Here is a 15798-nt window from a genome sequence, read left to right as displayed (position 1 = left end):
GAGACGGAGGAGGCCGAGGCCGCGGCCCAGCCGGTGCTCGGCGCCTCCCCGGGCCCCGCGGCGGCGGGGGGCGGCCGGCGGCGGGCGCTGAACGGATGCGTGCCGCTGTCGCACCAGGTGGCCGGGCACATGTACGGCAAGGATAAAGGCGGTGAGCGGCGACGGGCGCGGGGAGGGGGCGGCGGGCCTGGCCGGGTCACCGGCGAGGGAGTTCTTCCCACCCCCACCCTACCCTCCGTTTATCTGAATTCTCCCAGACCGGCTGTGACGGGCGGGTTTGGCTTCGAGTTCCCTCACGCCCCGGGGGCGAGGGGGCAGCTCCGCGGCTGGCGGGGCAGGGGTCGGTGCCGGCGGGAGCGGCGCCGGGGGCGAGCGCAGGACTCGCCGCCGCCGTGGCCGAGCTGCCGCCGGCGGGCTCCGGCCGCACCTGTCGGCCCGAGGTGCCGCAGCAGCGCGGGAGGCCGGGGCTGGGGCCTGGGGCAGCGCCGAGGCACCGGAGCCTCCCCGGGAAGGCCGGAGGGGGGCCGGTCGAGCTCCCCGCTCCGCACAGGCCGTGGATGGAGCGGTGTAACCGCTGCTAAATTTTATTCTTCTGGTGCTTTTCCTAAATGACATTAGTCTGTCAGGACGTGATAGTTATCAGGCACCCTGAAACCGAAGGACTTCTGCCGTTCAGCTTCATTTTATCAGGCACCTTTTTAAAAGGGGGCATTCAGGTAGCAGCACGCTGGTTCTCAGAACAGATGTCAGAAACGTGGTTTATCTAACGGGACCACCTGAACCTGTGGCCACCAGAAACTTCAGCAAATTATTACTAAGCTATTGTTATTTGCTTGTTTATTTGACGATAAATCTAAACCAATGGTTAGGAAGTGATCTAGTAATACAAAGACATGAGGATACAGCATTTTAAAGTATGTCTCCACCAGCTCTAAATTTCTATTTTAGCTCCATGTTGAGGAGTAAGGTGTTGGCCCTTCTGATGAAGGGGCCTTTTAGCATAGGCAGTGGTCAGTGCCAAAGCAAGCGGCCAAATTAATGCTGCCAAATGGCATTTCTCGTCTTTCCAGGACATTGCATTTGGGGTAGCTCCTGCCTCTCAGCCAGATGGAAGGTATGCATCCATTCAGCTTGCAGTGTGCTCTCTGGGAGTAGCTATAATGAGAACCTGCTGGTGTATTGCCTTTGAGGCCTGGCCGTAGGAACTGCCCCTGCTGAATAGGCCAGGGGCTGGATTACAGAACCCTGTCAGCCATCAGTGAATGAAATTACAGCACTAATGGCACTCTAAGTTTGTCTTATCTATGGCCTGCATCCATGGTGTGCCTTGCTGCAGATAATCTCAACAAAAAAGTCATTCTTCTCTTTGCCCTGCCAAGGGCTGAACTTCAGAACCTGTTGGATCATCAGTGACTGGAATTACAGCACTTAGGGCACTGTGAGTTTGTCTTACGTGCAGGTTGTTTCCATGGCATTGTCTTGCTGATAATCTCCACAGAAAAGTAATTCTTGTCCCTTGCCCCAGCTGCAGACAGTGCAATAAAATGTAGATGGAGGTACATTGGGTCCTTGAAGGTGTATGTGTTCCATGTTCATACATCATAGCATGAGGTGGGATCAGGCAAAAAAAGGCTTATTCAGGGAGAGCTTCACCTTTGGCACATCAGTCTTGCTGCAGTTAGGTCAAACAGCACAGGTGACCACGTGTATTTTGGGTGCCACGCCAATGGGTTAGGTAAAGCTAGCTCCACTACGTCTCATGGGCAAGACCAGGAGTTTTCTGCAGAGGTACCACCATGGTTGATTTCATCTTGGAAACTGTTTTATGTTGAAGTGAAGACCAAAGCTGTTCTGGTACTCACAGCTCTCAGTTTTGTAACTCGATTTTCCCTTCTATTCCCACATACAAACAGACAGAGGACTTGAAGGTATCCAAAGTATCTTTAACTTTTACTTTTTTTAGTAAAAGTACACTGTAAAATTTCTCCTGAATAACCTTCCTTTTCCCCTTTGTTCCCTGTGACTGTTACTGCCTTGCAAAGAAAGGCCTCTCACAGCCTCTCTGCATGCATGTGTAGACATTAGGCTGCTGTGCATTGTGACTGCCCTTTTGTTGAATGCTGTGTGCAGTAGTGCTTCCCCAGATAAATGGTGTGTAGTGAGTGAAGTAATGACTTTGGGTTGTGGCTTAATTCCCTAGGCGGGTAGAGAGAGACAGCGCCTGCTGGGATGTGTCACCTCATGGAGCCTCCTGCACCTGCCTGGGCTTTGGTGCCTGGACCTGCAAAATGCTGGGGGTCCCCAAGCCAGTAGTGGGGTTCTGTAGCTAAAGGGGCCGTTCTCCTTCAGAGTGACTTGCTTGCTCATTTCAGAGTGGTAGCAAGCTTTGCATCCACAGCCAGGGAGAAATGTGAGATATTTCAGGGTTTTTTTTTCAGCATAGCTCTGTTGATTCCTCAGAAATATTAATTTGCTTTTTCATATGTTAAAAGAGTCCTAGTCCCTGTCTGTGCTGAAAAATCCCAGGAAGCCTACAACAAACCCATGACCAACATGCATCTATTGGTATGATCTGCTGGTGGGGGTGATCTGTGCTTTTTGTAGATCAGAGAGAAGGTTGTGGAGTTTACATCTTCGTGGTGGATGTTGAAACATGGTTCTGGTTTTCAGGCCTGCCCCAGTCACAGTGACAGAGTAGTGCAGTAAGTGTTCTAGTCAGTCAAGAATGCAGAGAATGAGGGAACTTTAGATGTCAGATAATATTCAACTCTTCAATTAATATGAATCAACCCAATAGTGTATGGATTCTGCTTCCAGGAGTCTGCCTGGTCTTTCTGCCTTGTAGATTGTCTGCTTATCAAAGGCAAAACACAGGTTTTTGAGGAGCATGTATTATAAAACCTATTTTAATGTTTAACCCATTTTATTTTAATGTGATTGTTGACAATTCCATGTGGAACATGTGCCATTCAAGTACTTGGTGCACTTTACAGAGGGGCTTCCAGCACATGCAAAAGAGTACAGGGAGGGGGAGCACAAGCTGCTGTGTCTTGAACACGTTGTGGTAGTCTGCACATGTGTGGCAATATTTTTCTAGTTTTGGAAAGTGCATAAAATCCAACTTCAGGCATGAAACATGGCTTGAGAGCTATTTTATGCAAATTTTGAAAGCAAATCCTTGGCATAGCAAGCTATTGAAATAATTATTCTAAGCCTGGTGGTCGTTTTAAAGTAAATATCTTGGTCTCTAAAAATTTTGTTTAGTTTCCAAGACTGCACAACAGAGCCCATTCGTAGATAATGGGTTTTAAGAGGTGAAAAACACAATTGCTGATATAACTGCAAACTCTCTTTGGGATGCAAAGCTCCTGGCTCATTTTTCTGTTTTCTCACATGGTAGTTGAAAATAGAACCTATTTTGGATACAGTTGACATTTTTGCTACCGTTCTAAGCAAAATAAATGACTGTCTGAAAAGCTAGAAATGAATCTTAGGAGAAAAATTCTTTTACAGAAGTGGGTTTTTGGTTTTCTGTTGAACCTAATGATGTAACACAGGACACATTTCAGAGGAATGCAATTACTTTTCTCCATGTTGCCTACATCCATGTCTTGAGCATCCTCAGATACTCAGTTGCATTTCTTCTGCAGGTATTCAGAAATACTGGTGGCTGGAAAGTCTTAAGGCTGTTGCATGAGGGTATTTTGGAGGGGTTTTTTTGTGCAGGCTTGATGGAGGTGTTGCCTGGCTGAGGTGAAATTCTGTACTGTAATTATGGGTGATCCAAATAGTAGCATCTGATAGCTTGGAGTGCTGTAAGGATGCTACTTCTTGTAGTAAAGACATACTCTATCTGTGCCACTAGTATAGATGTACATCCACAGGACATTTATTTCTGCTCTAGTAGTGAGAAATGCATTAAATGTGGCACTCCTTGAAAGTCTTGGCATTGTTGAAGTACAATTTATGAATTATTTAAAAAGGGAGTGTCTGTGTAATCTCTTTTAGTTAATGATGGGGTTTTTGGGGGTGGAAGTTTTAATGTCAAATCCCAGTGTTGGCCTTGGGCAGAGCTACACCCAGGAAATTATTCGGTGGGTAGAAATAAGAGGAATGCAAGCAAACCTCTGCTAAGGGTTATATGTAGGAGCTGACAATTTTGTCTCTACTGTGTGTGCAGCAGAAACAGTACAGCTTTTCAATAGGCTGTCCTTGATGGTGAAATCACTATTTCTGGAAAAAAAGAAAAGGCAGAAAGAAAGCTGTACCTCTTAAAACTAAGCCCTGAAGGAAATGCTTCTCTTCTAGGCATACTGCAGCATCCAGATGGAACTGTCCTGAAGCAGTTGCAGCCACCACCTCGTGGTCCCAGGGAGCAAGAGTTCTACAACAAGGTGAGGGTCCCACAGTGTGGAGGAGGCTGGCTTGCTCCAGCTGAAATGGGGGCTGTGCTTCCTGTAAAAGTACATCTTATCATTGCAGTTGGGAAAGTGCAACCTAAATCCTCTGCCATGGTATCTGTGTGCTCTCTAGAACTTTCTGCTCCTTGCATGTCAGTCCTCCTGCCAGACCTACTTCACTCACAGGATTTAAGCTTGCTTGCTTGTTAATAGGGTAGCAGACTTTCACAGCATCTAAGATTTTATTGAAAAGCCTTCTCTCCTGTCTGTGTTCAAAGGGTTGGATGTTTGATCCCCACTTTCTCACATAGCTAAGTCTCTCAAAAGTGCTTGCATCTAAATTTAGCATGTTTTATGCTTCTTCCTAGCCTGGTTTACTGCTAGAAGTATTGCTCTGTTCACTGTATTAAAACTCAGCTCCTTTAAAAAGTCAATAAAAATCAAATCTCTCAAGTTGTTTTAATTTCAATTTTTGTATTTTTCCTATTGCTTATCTTCAGTTTGCTTTATCAGTAACTTTAACAAGTGCAGACCAGGAAAGCTGTTGCTTTCCTGTGAACAGTTTCTAGAGCCTGCTCTGTCCTACCTGCCTGTGACAGTTGTCATGTGTTTTTTGTGTGTCAGATTGATATGCCATGCCTCTCCATGGCTTATTAGGTACAAAAAACTATCAATATCTTCACGCTTGGTGTAAGAGGAGTCTTGAGACCCTCTGCTTGTTGTGGTGTTTGGCTTGGATTTTGGTTGGTAGGTTTATTTTTCCCTAGAAGAGTATTTAAGTTACCAAAAGACCTTGCAGATTTTGTGAAAATGTCTCACATAAAGCAAGGTGCTTTAAGTGAACAGTGTGTTTGCATACTAGCATTATTTGATAATTCTCATGATGGGACACGACAGCAGCGCCTGACTTACTAGGAGCCAGTTAAATATAAATATTTTCTGAGTTTCTCTGTGACTCTTATGGAGATGAGGTGAAGAAATATGCCATCCAGCCTGACTGGTAACTTGAGTAGAAGGAGGAAGCTTGAACAGACTCCTTTGGGCACCAGGCTACTTACTGTGCTGTGAAATCCTCAGGCAAAGACAGTGACATGCTGTCCTTGCCTAAAGCCAGCAGGTGTGAGTTCAGGCATTGCTTGCACATGAATTTTCCACATCAGAGACTTTATAATTTTGCCTGTTTAAGCTTAGACTCATGTGACAAGCTGGGAGCAAGACCCTGGGCAGAGTCTTTGAGAAGGGGGTGTCTGTGTCAGTGTGCTTGTTACTGTGCCGTGGAGAAGTCAGGTCCCAATGCTAGTAACTTGCAAAGTAAGCTTCTATTCTGTCTCCTAAGGCCTTGCTAGCTTGCTTCCAATACTGAATTTTTTTGCTTATAAGCCATAAACTAACAGAGAAAGGGAAAGATGTAGACATGATTAGTTGTGTGTGGACTAGAAGGCCTTTTAGTGAGAGAAGGGAAGGAGAGCACGTACATGTGTGTTGTGGTGGTGAAAGTACAGGAGAAAGGTCTTGGAGATTTGTTGCTCTTCAATGATTACCTGCTATCATGTTTACTCTCAGGCAAGAGCTGTGTGATGTGGGTTACAGACATCTAAGCACTACACATTATTGTTATAGGGTGATAATTGCTCTGGGTTGGGAGGGTCAGGATAGGGTGCAGTTTCACATGCAGCTTGAGCTGATCCAATAGCTCATTGTTGGCTAAAGGGAAATAAATGCCTTTCTTTCCATTCCTGACCTTTACCTTGCACCATGATAGTGCTGTTTGGACATTTATGAACTAATTTGACCTATTTAAAAGATGGCAAAACTTAATTGTCTTGATAGTGTTCTGGAGGTTTAGTGGACTAATTTGACAAGCAATGGGAGCAGCAAGGCTGCCCTGCTTTGGTGACTGAGTTCAGCCTGTCTTGTGGGCTGTAATCAAAGAGACATTATCACCTTGGAGAAGGCTGATGAGCCTCCAGAGATGGAGGGAAGGATAATTTTACTGCTCCTTGAGACAGGGGGTTGTTTGAAAGGTGGCCATGTACAGGAGATGGTGAGAAACAGTGCAGAAATGAAACAAGTGAAATAAGCCTGATGAGTCCCAAGCTCTCCCTTTGTCAGGGCAATGCAGCAGGTTGGTTGGTAAGATCAAAGCACGTGGTTGTCCAGTAGTATATGTGGATTAATTGTGATTTTTTTTTTTTATATTTCTGCTTCTGTTTTTTGATATGTGCTTTGAACTGTTTTGTCTGTAGGTATGTGAGTTATTGCTCCCTTTGCATCCCACCTTATACTAGCATGCATGAAAATTAGTGCCCCAGTACCTGGGTCAGAAACAAAGGGGGGTATTTTTCCTTCTGGAACAGCACACCTCCTCGTGGGGAGTAACTGAGAAGCTCTGTAGTTGATGGTAGCAAGAAGGGGAGCATGTCACAGTTTCAGCTGCATGAGTCAGCTGGAGAGCAGCTATGGCAGATCTGAAGCAGAAGTGTCTTCCAAGAAGCAGGAAGTGGGATTTCAGTGTGCAGTCCTAGCACTTGTCAGCTGAAGGCTGCAGGGAATGTGTTGTGATAGATGATAATGAGGCTTTAAGGGACAAGTTTGACTAGAGCTCTGATATATTTAATGTGATACCATGTAGATATTATCTTCTGTTTGGACCAAGAAAGTCTTCTCTTCTGAAACTGCTGGATTTGCTTGCATTGCAGCCTGATGTGTGAACATGACAGAGGTAGAAGTCTGTCAGTGAATCAGATGTTTTTTCCCTTGTTATTGATGGCTTATTTTCTGTTGAGCATGATGCTTAGTACTTACCAGTAGAGCCCAAACAAAATGGGCTTCTGTTTTGGAATGGAAACTTGAGGAAGACATGTACTGCAAAATACTAGGAAGTGGTCCAAAACTTGCTCAGAAGCAGGTGGCAGATGAAGTTTGGAAGAATTTCATAGGTCTCTGTCAAATCTGGAAAATTGCTGAAGTAATTCCTACTCAGGCTGCTGTCAGGTAGCCTTTCTGTTTTCTTTATACAGTGTTTTACCTTTAGCAGTCAAAAAGAATAGAGGGTTTTTTTTTGTAAGAGATGATTTCACCAATTAAAGCAAAGTTTTATCTTCTAGAGCACTGTGTCTCATTCTCTACTGCTAGGGAAGGGGCTTGCCATGTGTTATGAGGGAAGGGAAAAACAGAGCATGATAAGATTATCATGAATACCTTCTAAGATAAAACATAGTAAAACAATGAGCTGTTTGTTAATAGATTAACTAGTTTGTTAATAGCTTACTGTGCACTGCTTAACTTCTCGTTGGAGTGTGACTTTTTAGCTGTAATGTCCACTTGCTATTGAGTTCTGTAAATCTGTGTAATTATCTAATCAAAATAATAACATTTTAATTTTGTTTCTGCAAACTCCCTTGCTGTACCTGAGGGCATGAACTCCTTAAAAACATTGCCTGCATAACCATGGAGTGTTTTAAGTGGTATTTTGGTGCCCTTATCTGTGTGAGAAAAATACGAGTTTTTTTAACCTTGAATTGCTACAAAATACTTTGTTTTCAATAGGTATGAGCAACAAGGGAATGAAACTAATTGAGGCATAAGGGTGGTGTTTATTTAAGGGCTATCTACACTGCTGATCAGTTGTTTCTGTGTAATGGCAATGCTCCGTGTAGGTGGAGGTACTCCAAAGGACTACTTTTAAAGGGGTTTTGGGAGAGAGCAGTGTACAGTGACGTGGGAACAGGGAAATAATGTTGTTTGAAAATGTAGTCTTTTCATTTAGAGAGACTAAATTGGTAAAAGGCACTGTGAGCTTATGGTTGGCTGCCTATGCAAGCATGCTGAGAAATCCACAGAAGTGCCCTGCTCCTCAGTGTGTTTTGGGGGTTGGCTTCAGCCTGATTTATGCCAGGGCTCATTTACCCATGCTGAAATGCTCTGATTTAGTCAGCAGTGTTGACAGAAGGAGGAAACAGGAAGCCTATCAGCACTCCTACAGTGGTCTGTTGCACCAGGTGAGTTGAAAAATGTGAGAATAGTGTCCTTTGAAAAAGTTAGTGCAGCCACTGTGTGAGGTAACCCACTGCTCAGCTGGGTGTGGAGCTCCTGTCTCAGCCTGGCCAGGCTGTGCTCCAGGGCACTCTGTGCTAGTATAGCTCTGCCTTTGCATTTCAGAGCTCTCCAGCACGGGGCTTTCCTTAGTTTGTCATGTCAGGAATGCAGCATTGCAAGAACTGTTGTTCTCTAGGAGAGGGAGGATGCTGGAATGTCAAGCCTTAAACAGGGCAGCTGCTTTTGTGGGCACTAAAAGAGGGAGTTTGGGCTGCAAGGAGGGGATGCTGCCCAGCTCAGGGGAGACCCCGTGTGCAGAGCTGCCTCCAGCTCTGGGGTCCCCAGCACAGGAAGGACATGGACCTCTTTGAGTGAGTCCAGAGGAGGCCTCCACAGTGATGGGAGGGCTGGAACACTCTCTGCTATGAAGAAAGGCTGGGAGAATTGGGGTTGTTCAGCCTGGAGAAGCAAAGGCTCTGGGGAGAGCTTAGGGCCTCTTCCAGTTCCTAAAAGGGCTCCAAGAGAGCCTGGAGAGGGACTTTGGACAAGGGCCTTGAGGAACAGGACAAGAGGGAATGGCTTCCCACTGCCAGAGAGCAGGGTTAGATGGGATAGTGGGAGGAAATTCTTCCCTCTGAGGGTGGTGAGGCACTGGCACAGGTTGTCCAGAGAAGCTGTGGCTGCCCCTGGATCCCTAGAAGTGTACAAGGCCAGGTTGGACAGGGCTTGGAGCAACCTGGCATAGTGGAAAGTGTCCCTGCCCATACCAGGGGGATGGAACAAGGTGGTCCTTAAGGTCCCTTCCAATCCAAACCATTCTGTGATTCTGTGAAGACTGAGGAAGAGAGAATTTACAGTAGTTATCTTTGTGACTGTGGTTTTCTACAAGCTGTGTGTTAAGCATGAAGAGATAGAGTGCTTCTTATTGTTCAGTGGAACAAGAGAAGGTTGCTGAACCATTTGGAAATGGCTGTTCTTTGACTTCTGATCTTGGCTTTCACTCAGCGCTGTTGTAAACCTCTTACTGTGTGTAACTTTTCTGAGCATGGCCTACTGAAGTTTAAAGTTTGCTAGTGCAGCAGCTAATAAACTGGGTTTTATGCTTAACAGATCAATAAATCTTCCTGTAAACTTTTATTTGAATTGCCCTTCAGTTTGCCTGTGGTGACTGTATGACACTTGGAGGATGTGTAGTACACTTTCCCTCCTTCTGCTGCCTGCTGAAAGCTCCTGTAGCTTGGGCAGCTTCCAGTGGGTACTTTTTCTTTTTGCCTGTTGGCTGTACATCAGAGTTGTCATAGCTGGTTCTAGTGGTGTTGCCATGTCATGGCTCCAAATAACATTGCTGCAATGGTATAAGGTTTCCAAGGCTATTGTAATGCCAGTCATACCCAAATTCTCAGGTAGTTCTGTCTCAGGTACAAGGGTGATTTTGGGAAGTTGGATTGAAAAGGTGGACAGGGTTCTCTCAGTCCCAGCTCAGCTGTGGTAACCTCCTACCTCTGGCCAATGCTTGTGAACCAAGGGAGATCATTAACTGCGCGCAGCATTGTAAAAAGATAATTCAGCTAATTGCTTGGCTCTTCTGGTTAACAAATCTTCCACCTTGCCCACTTTGTGATGGCTGTTAACTGCTGTAGCAGTTCAGGGTTTGAGTCCTGCTGACATTGAAGTTGAATGCAAGGAAGTTGTTACCAGTGGAGATAGCAGAAAATGTTTTTCACTCTTGTTATGTGTCCTAAAAACAAAGCCAGGATATAGGAGACACAAATAGCTCCAACATGTAAAAGAGATTTACAATGGTTAGGTGAGAGTTAGGCACTTGAAAGCTAGGAAGGAATGGCTTTGTGTTTGCCTACACAATTGTTCTGAAGTTTCCTTTGGATGTATTGAAATGCAGTTTCCATAGGTCAGTGACCTGTGTTTGTTTTGCTTTCCCTTAAGAACTCTCTAGCTCATTTTACAGCCTGATACAAGGCAGGATTGATATTGTTTGTGCAACTTTTGCTGTCTTTTTTAACAGTCAGTCTTTGAGCTTTTAACCAGAGGGTAATGTGTTAGTGAAACCCAGTTACTTTAATATTTCTGAAGCCACAGTTCTTGTGCTTCTGGGGTTACAGAGAAGAAATGTTCAGGAATTGTGCCCATTTGGACCATTAGCAGTAATCTTTTCCTTACTGTTTTATTTATTTTGTTCTCAATAACCTGCTGCAGCTCCTTGGCTGTGTCTTGTCATTCCTGCTCAGTGCTTGCTTCTTTTCTTACTAATTTTAATTAGTATTCCAGCATCTTTAGGCAGTGCAGAAGGCTTGTGGTGATTCCCTCCCCCCTATGTATAAAATGAAGCCAACAGTCTGAAAGATGGGTTTTGGCCTGAATTTGCACGGAATTGCAAGAACTGAGTCATAAGGCTCAGCTCCCTTGAAGCCTATATAGCATAAATCATGATAAGGCAGCCTGTGTTCCATAAACTGTTCTCTGCTACTGACAGGAAAGGAAAGGGGTTGGGGAGGCAGGGTACGTCTTGTTTCAGGATAAGTTATCCTATTTTGTAAGCTCAGTGAAGTGCTTTTGTGCTCGTGATTTAGATGATAATCCTTGGCTGAAAAAGGAGTGGATGATGGCCATCGTGCTGCTGTTGTGTACTAAAATATCCTTATCCTGTGATCACGTCTCTGGCTAAGGTTTTGATTTTCAGTCTTGTATGGACAAAAATACAGGATGCCTGGTTTTCTTAACATCTTGTTTTGGAGAAGCAATGCCTTGCCCATGCCTTTCATTTCTACTGCATTTGGAGCTGTAGCTCAAAAGGATCTTTGGCTGTGCCTCGTTCTGGTACATCTGGATCTGCCACATGGAGATACTGGTACTGAAGTGTACAAATTACCTGCTGGCAAACACAGTGAGCATGTTCTGATGCAGTTCATTCCTGCTCTCAGCATCACTCCTCTGCTGAGGAATTGTCTAGAAGGGATCCTCTTTTGCTGGGGAAATGAGCAAACCAGCATGTGAAGTTGCCTCTTAACCATGAGCCTGGGAATTGGCAATAAAAGCAGGGGCAATTAGTAATTCTTGATTAATGAGAAGAAAATGTTTTTTTGATAAAGTTGTGAAATACTGGCAGCTGGTGTTCAGATCTTTTTTCACATGAGGAGTTGTCTAAGAGAGCTGAAGGATGAAGTGTAGCTGTAAGAATCTGCTGAGTTCCTACTACTGTTCTATAAATAATTTTTTTGTACTTCACTATTAAATGACTGGACAGTAGGACTTGTAAAATATGGCAGATTTTTGTGGTTCTTGCACTCTGCGGCAAAAACCAATTTGGAAGAAACACACCACACAGTAGAAAGTTAAATTAGAAGGATCTGGTGAATGTCTGTTTCCCATGCTCTTTGAGGATTGTGTATCACAGAATAAACTACAATCCACTGTAATAAATCTAGGAAACCCTTTAAAAAGGGAGACAGTAAAAGGCCATTTTTGCAATTTGATGCAATTATGGAACTACTGGGTGGAGTTGGGAACAGACTGAGTAGTCTGTAGTCTATGCAAATAAGCAGGGAAAAAAAAAATCCAGTTCTCTTAGCAACCTGATTTTGAGGAATATTCCTTACCAAGAGTAGATCTGGTTGGAAATAAAGTGAAAATGCATAGCTGTAAAGTGCACTGTATGTTAAATTGAATTAAGACCCAGCAAAGTGCTCCTGCTCTGCTGGAGGGTCATGCAAGTGCTTTTTCAGCCTGGATCAAATACTGTTTAGACTTCAATTATGAATGTTTTAGAATATGGATCAACTTACTAATACATGTTAGTGTTATACAGACAATACTTTCTCATTATAAGTTCATTTAAAAGTAAGATACGGTTGGTGAACTGACAGAATGAGATTGAGGAAAGTGTAGGTTGCCTACTTGAAAGAAAACCAAAATAAATTCAGTCTCCAAAAAGAATTCTGGTTTCCAGATTAAAAAAAAAAAAACAACCCAGACAGGCTTGTAATGTTGTTGCTGATGATGTACTTGAGGGAGGGGATGCCACCCTGGGGAACCTTGACAAGCTTGAGAAGTGGGCCAGTGGAAACTCATGGAGCTCAGCAAAGAGAAGTGCAGGGTCCTGCCCTGCAATCCCAGACACACCAACAGCTTGGAAGGAGAAGGGATTGAGAGCAGCCCTGGGAGAAGGGATTGAGAGCAGCCCTGGGAGAAGGACTTGGGGATCATGGTTGTTGAAAAACTTGCCATGAGCTGGCAGGGAGTGCTCCCTGTGTATTTTCAGTGAAAATAGTTGCGATCTCATTAATATGGCTGCATATTAGATAGTAAATTAAGCAATTTGCTATAATAGCATTTAGTGTAACAACATCCACAAATATTTAACTTCTGAAGTTATTGTGGTATGACATTTTGACTATAAAGAGAGATGGCTCAATGCCAGTCATTTTTGTGGAAACAGGTTCTGTGGACACAACTCAAACCATGATGGTACCACTTCAGAGAAAACCCAGGGCTGTCTGAATTGTGGAACCAAGCAGATATGAATTGCTAAAATCACAGCTGCTGTTTCAACCTCAGTTTTTTGACCCTTGCACTTGCCTGGTGTAAGTGGCTGATGTAAGAGTCTGGAGGGAAATGCAACATGTGCTCAGGTAATTAAAGTCTGTGATATAATACGTACCCAATGGAAGAGGGAATTAAGGTTACCCTAGCATCTGTAAATCTTGCATTTGCTAATTTAAGTGAATGACTTAGCTGCATTAACTGGTCAAAAAAAGTGTCAGATCCCACGGTGGACAGTGAATTCTCTGCCTGATGTTGGCAGCTGGCTGTGTAATCTGAGACTCTGTAGGCTGCAGTGCTGCTGCCTTTAGGGACAGTTTATGATAGCTGGCAACAAAGAACGGTGATGCTTCAGACTGATATGCCTACTCTGACAGTTTCCTACTCAAATAGCTGTAAAATACATGTTCTTTTAAACTAACTCTTGAATGTACTTTAGAAGGTTCTCTATAGATTACTTTTCTGTGAAAGTGGTATTTTTTCATCAGGACAGTTGAAGACAGGTCTGTACTGCTAGAACTAGTTTCCTGTTGAAATTTAAACACTTGTTTTACCCTCCCTCTATCATTTAGGTCATTAGCTAGCCTTTAGCAAAAAACTCTGAATGTTGTGTTTTAAATAAGGAGAAGAACATTCCCATTGTCCTAAGCAGCCCCTCTTTGCATTAAAAGCAGATGAATCTGTTCCAGGAAACCCCAGAGTGTACTTTGGATTAAAAACTTAGGCATGGTAAATAAGCCTCAGAATTAAAAAGTCCTGCATGACTGGAAATTATGACTTCATGGTGTCTGTTAGACTATCTGAGCTGCCACAGAACATATCTGCAGCATGTTCCTCCTGTGAGTTAGTGGCTGTAATTTGTAATGGTCGTGGCTGTGAGCCCTCCAAATGTCAGCATCCTATTTACTTGCTTTTCTGGAGATGTTTTAGGTCTCCAGTCTGTGCTCTTGGAGTAATGTAGCCTGTGATATGTAGAAGGGATAACTCCCCAGGCTGAGCTGGCATGGAGCTGTTTTGGATGGCTTGATTTATTGGATAAAGATGTTAGATACGCTAACACAGAAATTGCTTGTATTTGTCAGTGTTGGCTGGAGAGATGGACCTTCACTGTTATAGTAAAAAATAAAAAGCACTGTTTCTTGAAGTAAAATGGGAATATTGCTGATGTAAGTAAAAATCTAATGGTTTATTTATTGAGGTTTTCCTAAGGTGAATGATAACCTGCATTTTTCAGGAATCTTCCAGCAGTATTGGTAGCCATACCTTTTGGGGCACGAGGTGCATGGTATATTCCTGTATAGTTTTAGGGATGGTTTTATCATGTTCACATTTATATTTGGTATTCTGTGGCTTGCTAGCAGGTTGTATGAAATGAGAAAAAATGCCCATGTCATGTATACTGCTTATGAGGCCCTGTTCTAATGAGCAGAAGTGGTTCTGTCCTGCACAGGAATGAGCATAATTCCTGAAATGTCTGGTTTTGTTATTTTGCCCACACCAAGTGACTTCTTCTGATCTTTATTAATTGAGTGCTTATTCTTGTTTGACATGTGAATACATTACAGGCTGAGATGGAGGTCCATATTAAGGTCAAATAAGTGCCTTGTAAATGTTATGTCAGAGTTACGAAGGGAATTTCTTACTGGTTCTGGGAGCAAGATAAGTTCTTGAGAGACAGAAGTAATGCAGTTAGTTCTGTTTTGTCCAAGTAGTGATACTGAAAAATGCATTGTTGGGAGTTCTGTCTCCATTTAAAATGTTTTATATCAGAGTATTGAGGAATAGACTACTTGGAAGATAATACTTCTGGAGCTCTTCTCCCTGTTTGGTCTCAACTTTGGGCTATTAGACCTAAATTATAAATTATCTGAGTATCTTTGTTGTATCCTGCTATTTGAAATACAGGGGAGCATACTCATAATTACTTGCTAAGTTGCAAAGTTTAATGGTCTAATGTTGACTTACTTTAAAAAGTAAGTTAAGGGTCGTGTCTCTCTTAGAAAAACCAAAGTGGTCTCCTGACATTCCACTTTCTCAGAATCTTTTGCTAATAAATAAAGTAAATGAGTTATTATGTTTGCCTATTTTTTCAGTTGCATTCAGTGTTTCTCCTTGTTGTCTGCTGCACTTTTGGTTTCCTTCACTCTCCTCTTGGTCCTGACCTATTTATATGCACTTGCTTCCATTGAAGGTATGATAATTTCTGCCTCTCAGATCTCCTCAAACTCATCTGGGAAAAGAGCATTAGTGCTGGGGGCAGTGGGGTGCCCTGCCTTGGATGTAAGATGCTATGGTCATAAACTACCACAGTAAACAAAAATTTGGTTTGTACTACTTGTATACAGCGTGAAGTGATGGCACCAGTCAGTGCTTGGAGTGCTGGCCCAGAAACTGCTGTCTGTAAGCTGTCTGAGCTGCTATCAAAGAGAGCAGTGATCAAGTCTGTGCCTCAGCATTGCCTGCTGCTAATCTTCCCCTCTCTTCCACCCTTAGCTTCTTCTTTTCCTCCTTAAATAATAAAATCAAGCTACATTGCAGTCTTCTGGAGAAAGCACTGTCCTCTGCTGGCAACCCCTGAGGCTCAGTGAGGAAATGTTGCATAAATTCACTGATCACAGGGGCAAGAAAGGTTTTCTATCTTAGAGCACAATGTACCAGCATACCAGCTTGTGCAAAAATGGAGGGAAACTGGACTTAGACATAGAATTATGTGTCATCTTCAGTGGTCATGCCAGCTTGTCAAACCATGACCTGTGAAGAGAGGTCAGTGCCCTGTGATGTGACACTGTGACTTAAAAGGTAC

At 43.5% G+C, this 15798-nt stretch overlaps 1 protein-coding gene across 1 annotated transcript in view; it reads left to right on the top strand.

Moving 5' to 3' along the window:
* The first annotated feature begins 6 nt into the window (after window positions 1-6).
* The window catches only part of IPMK (inositol polyphosphate multikinase), a 34271-nt gene continuing 18479 nt past the window's right edge, over window positions 7-15798 (top strand). The window contains exons 1-2 of the mRNA XM_041475220.1: window positions 7-151; window positions 4309-4394. Of these exons, the coding sequence (XP_041331154.1) occupies window positions 130-151; window positions 4309-4394 (108 nt within the window). The 5' untranslated portion in view covers window positions 7-129. The remainder of the gene's footprint in view (window positions 152-4308; window positions 4395-15798) is intronic.

Source organism: Pyrgilauda ruficollis, unplaced genomic scaffold (genome assembly GCF_017590135.1).
Source record: "Pyrgilauda ruficollis isolate IOZ18807 unplaced genomic scaffold, ASM1759013v1 scaffold11, whole genome shotgun sequence".
Classification (NCBI taxonomy): domain Eukaryota; kingdom Metazoa; phylum Chordata; class Aves; order Passeriformes; family Passeridae; genus Pyrgilauda; species Pyrgilauda ruficollis.
Note: the sequence above shows the minus strand (reverse complement) of the source record. Positions and strands in the feature narration are given on the sequence as shown.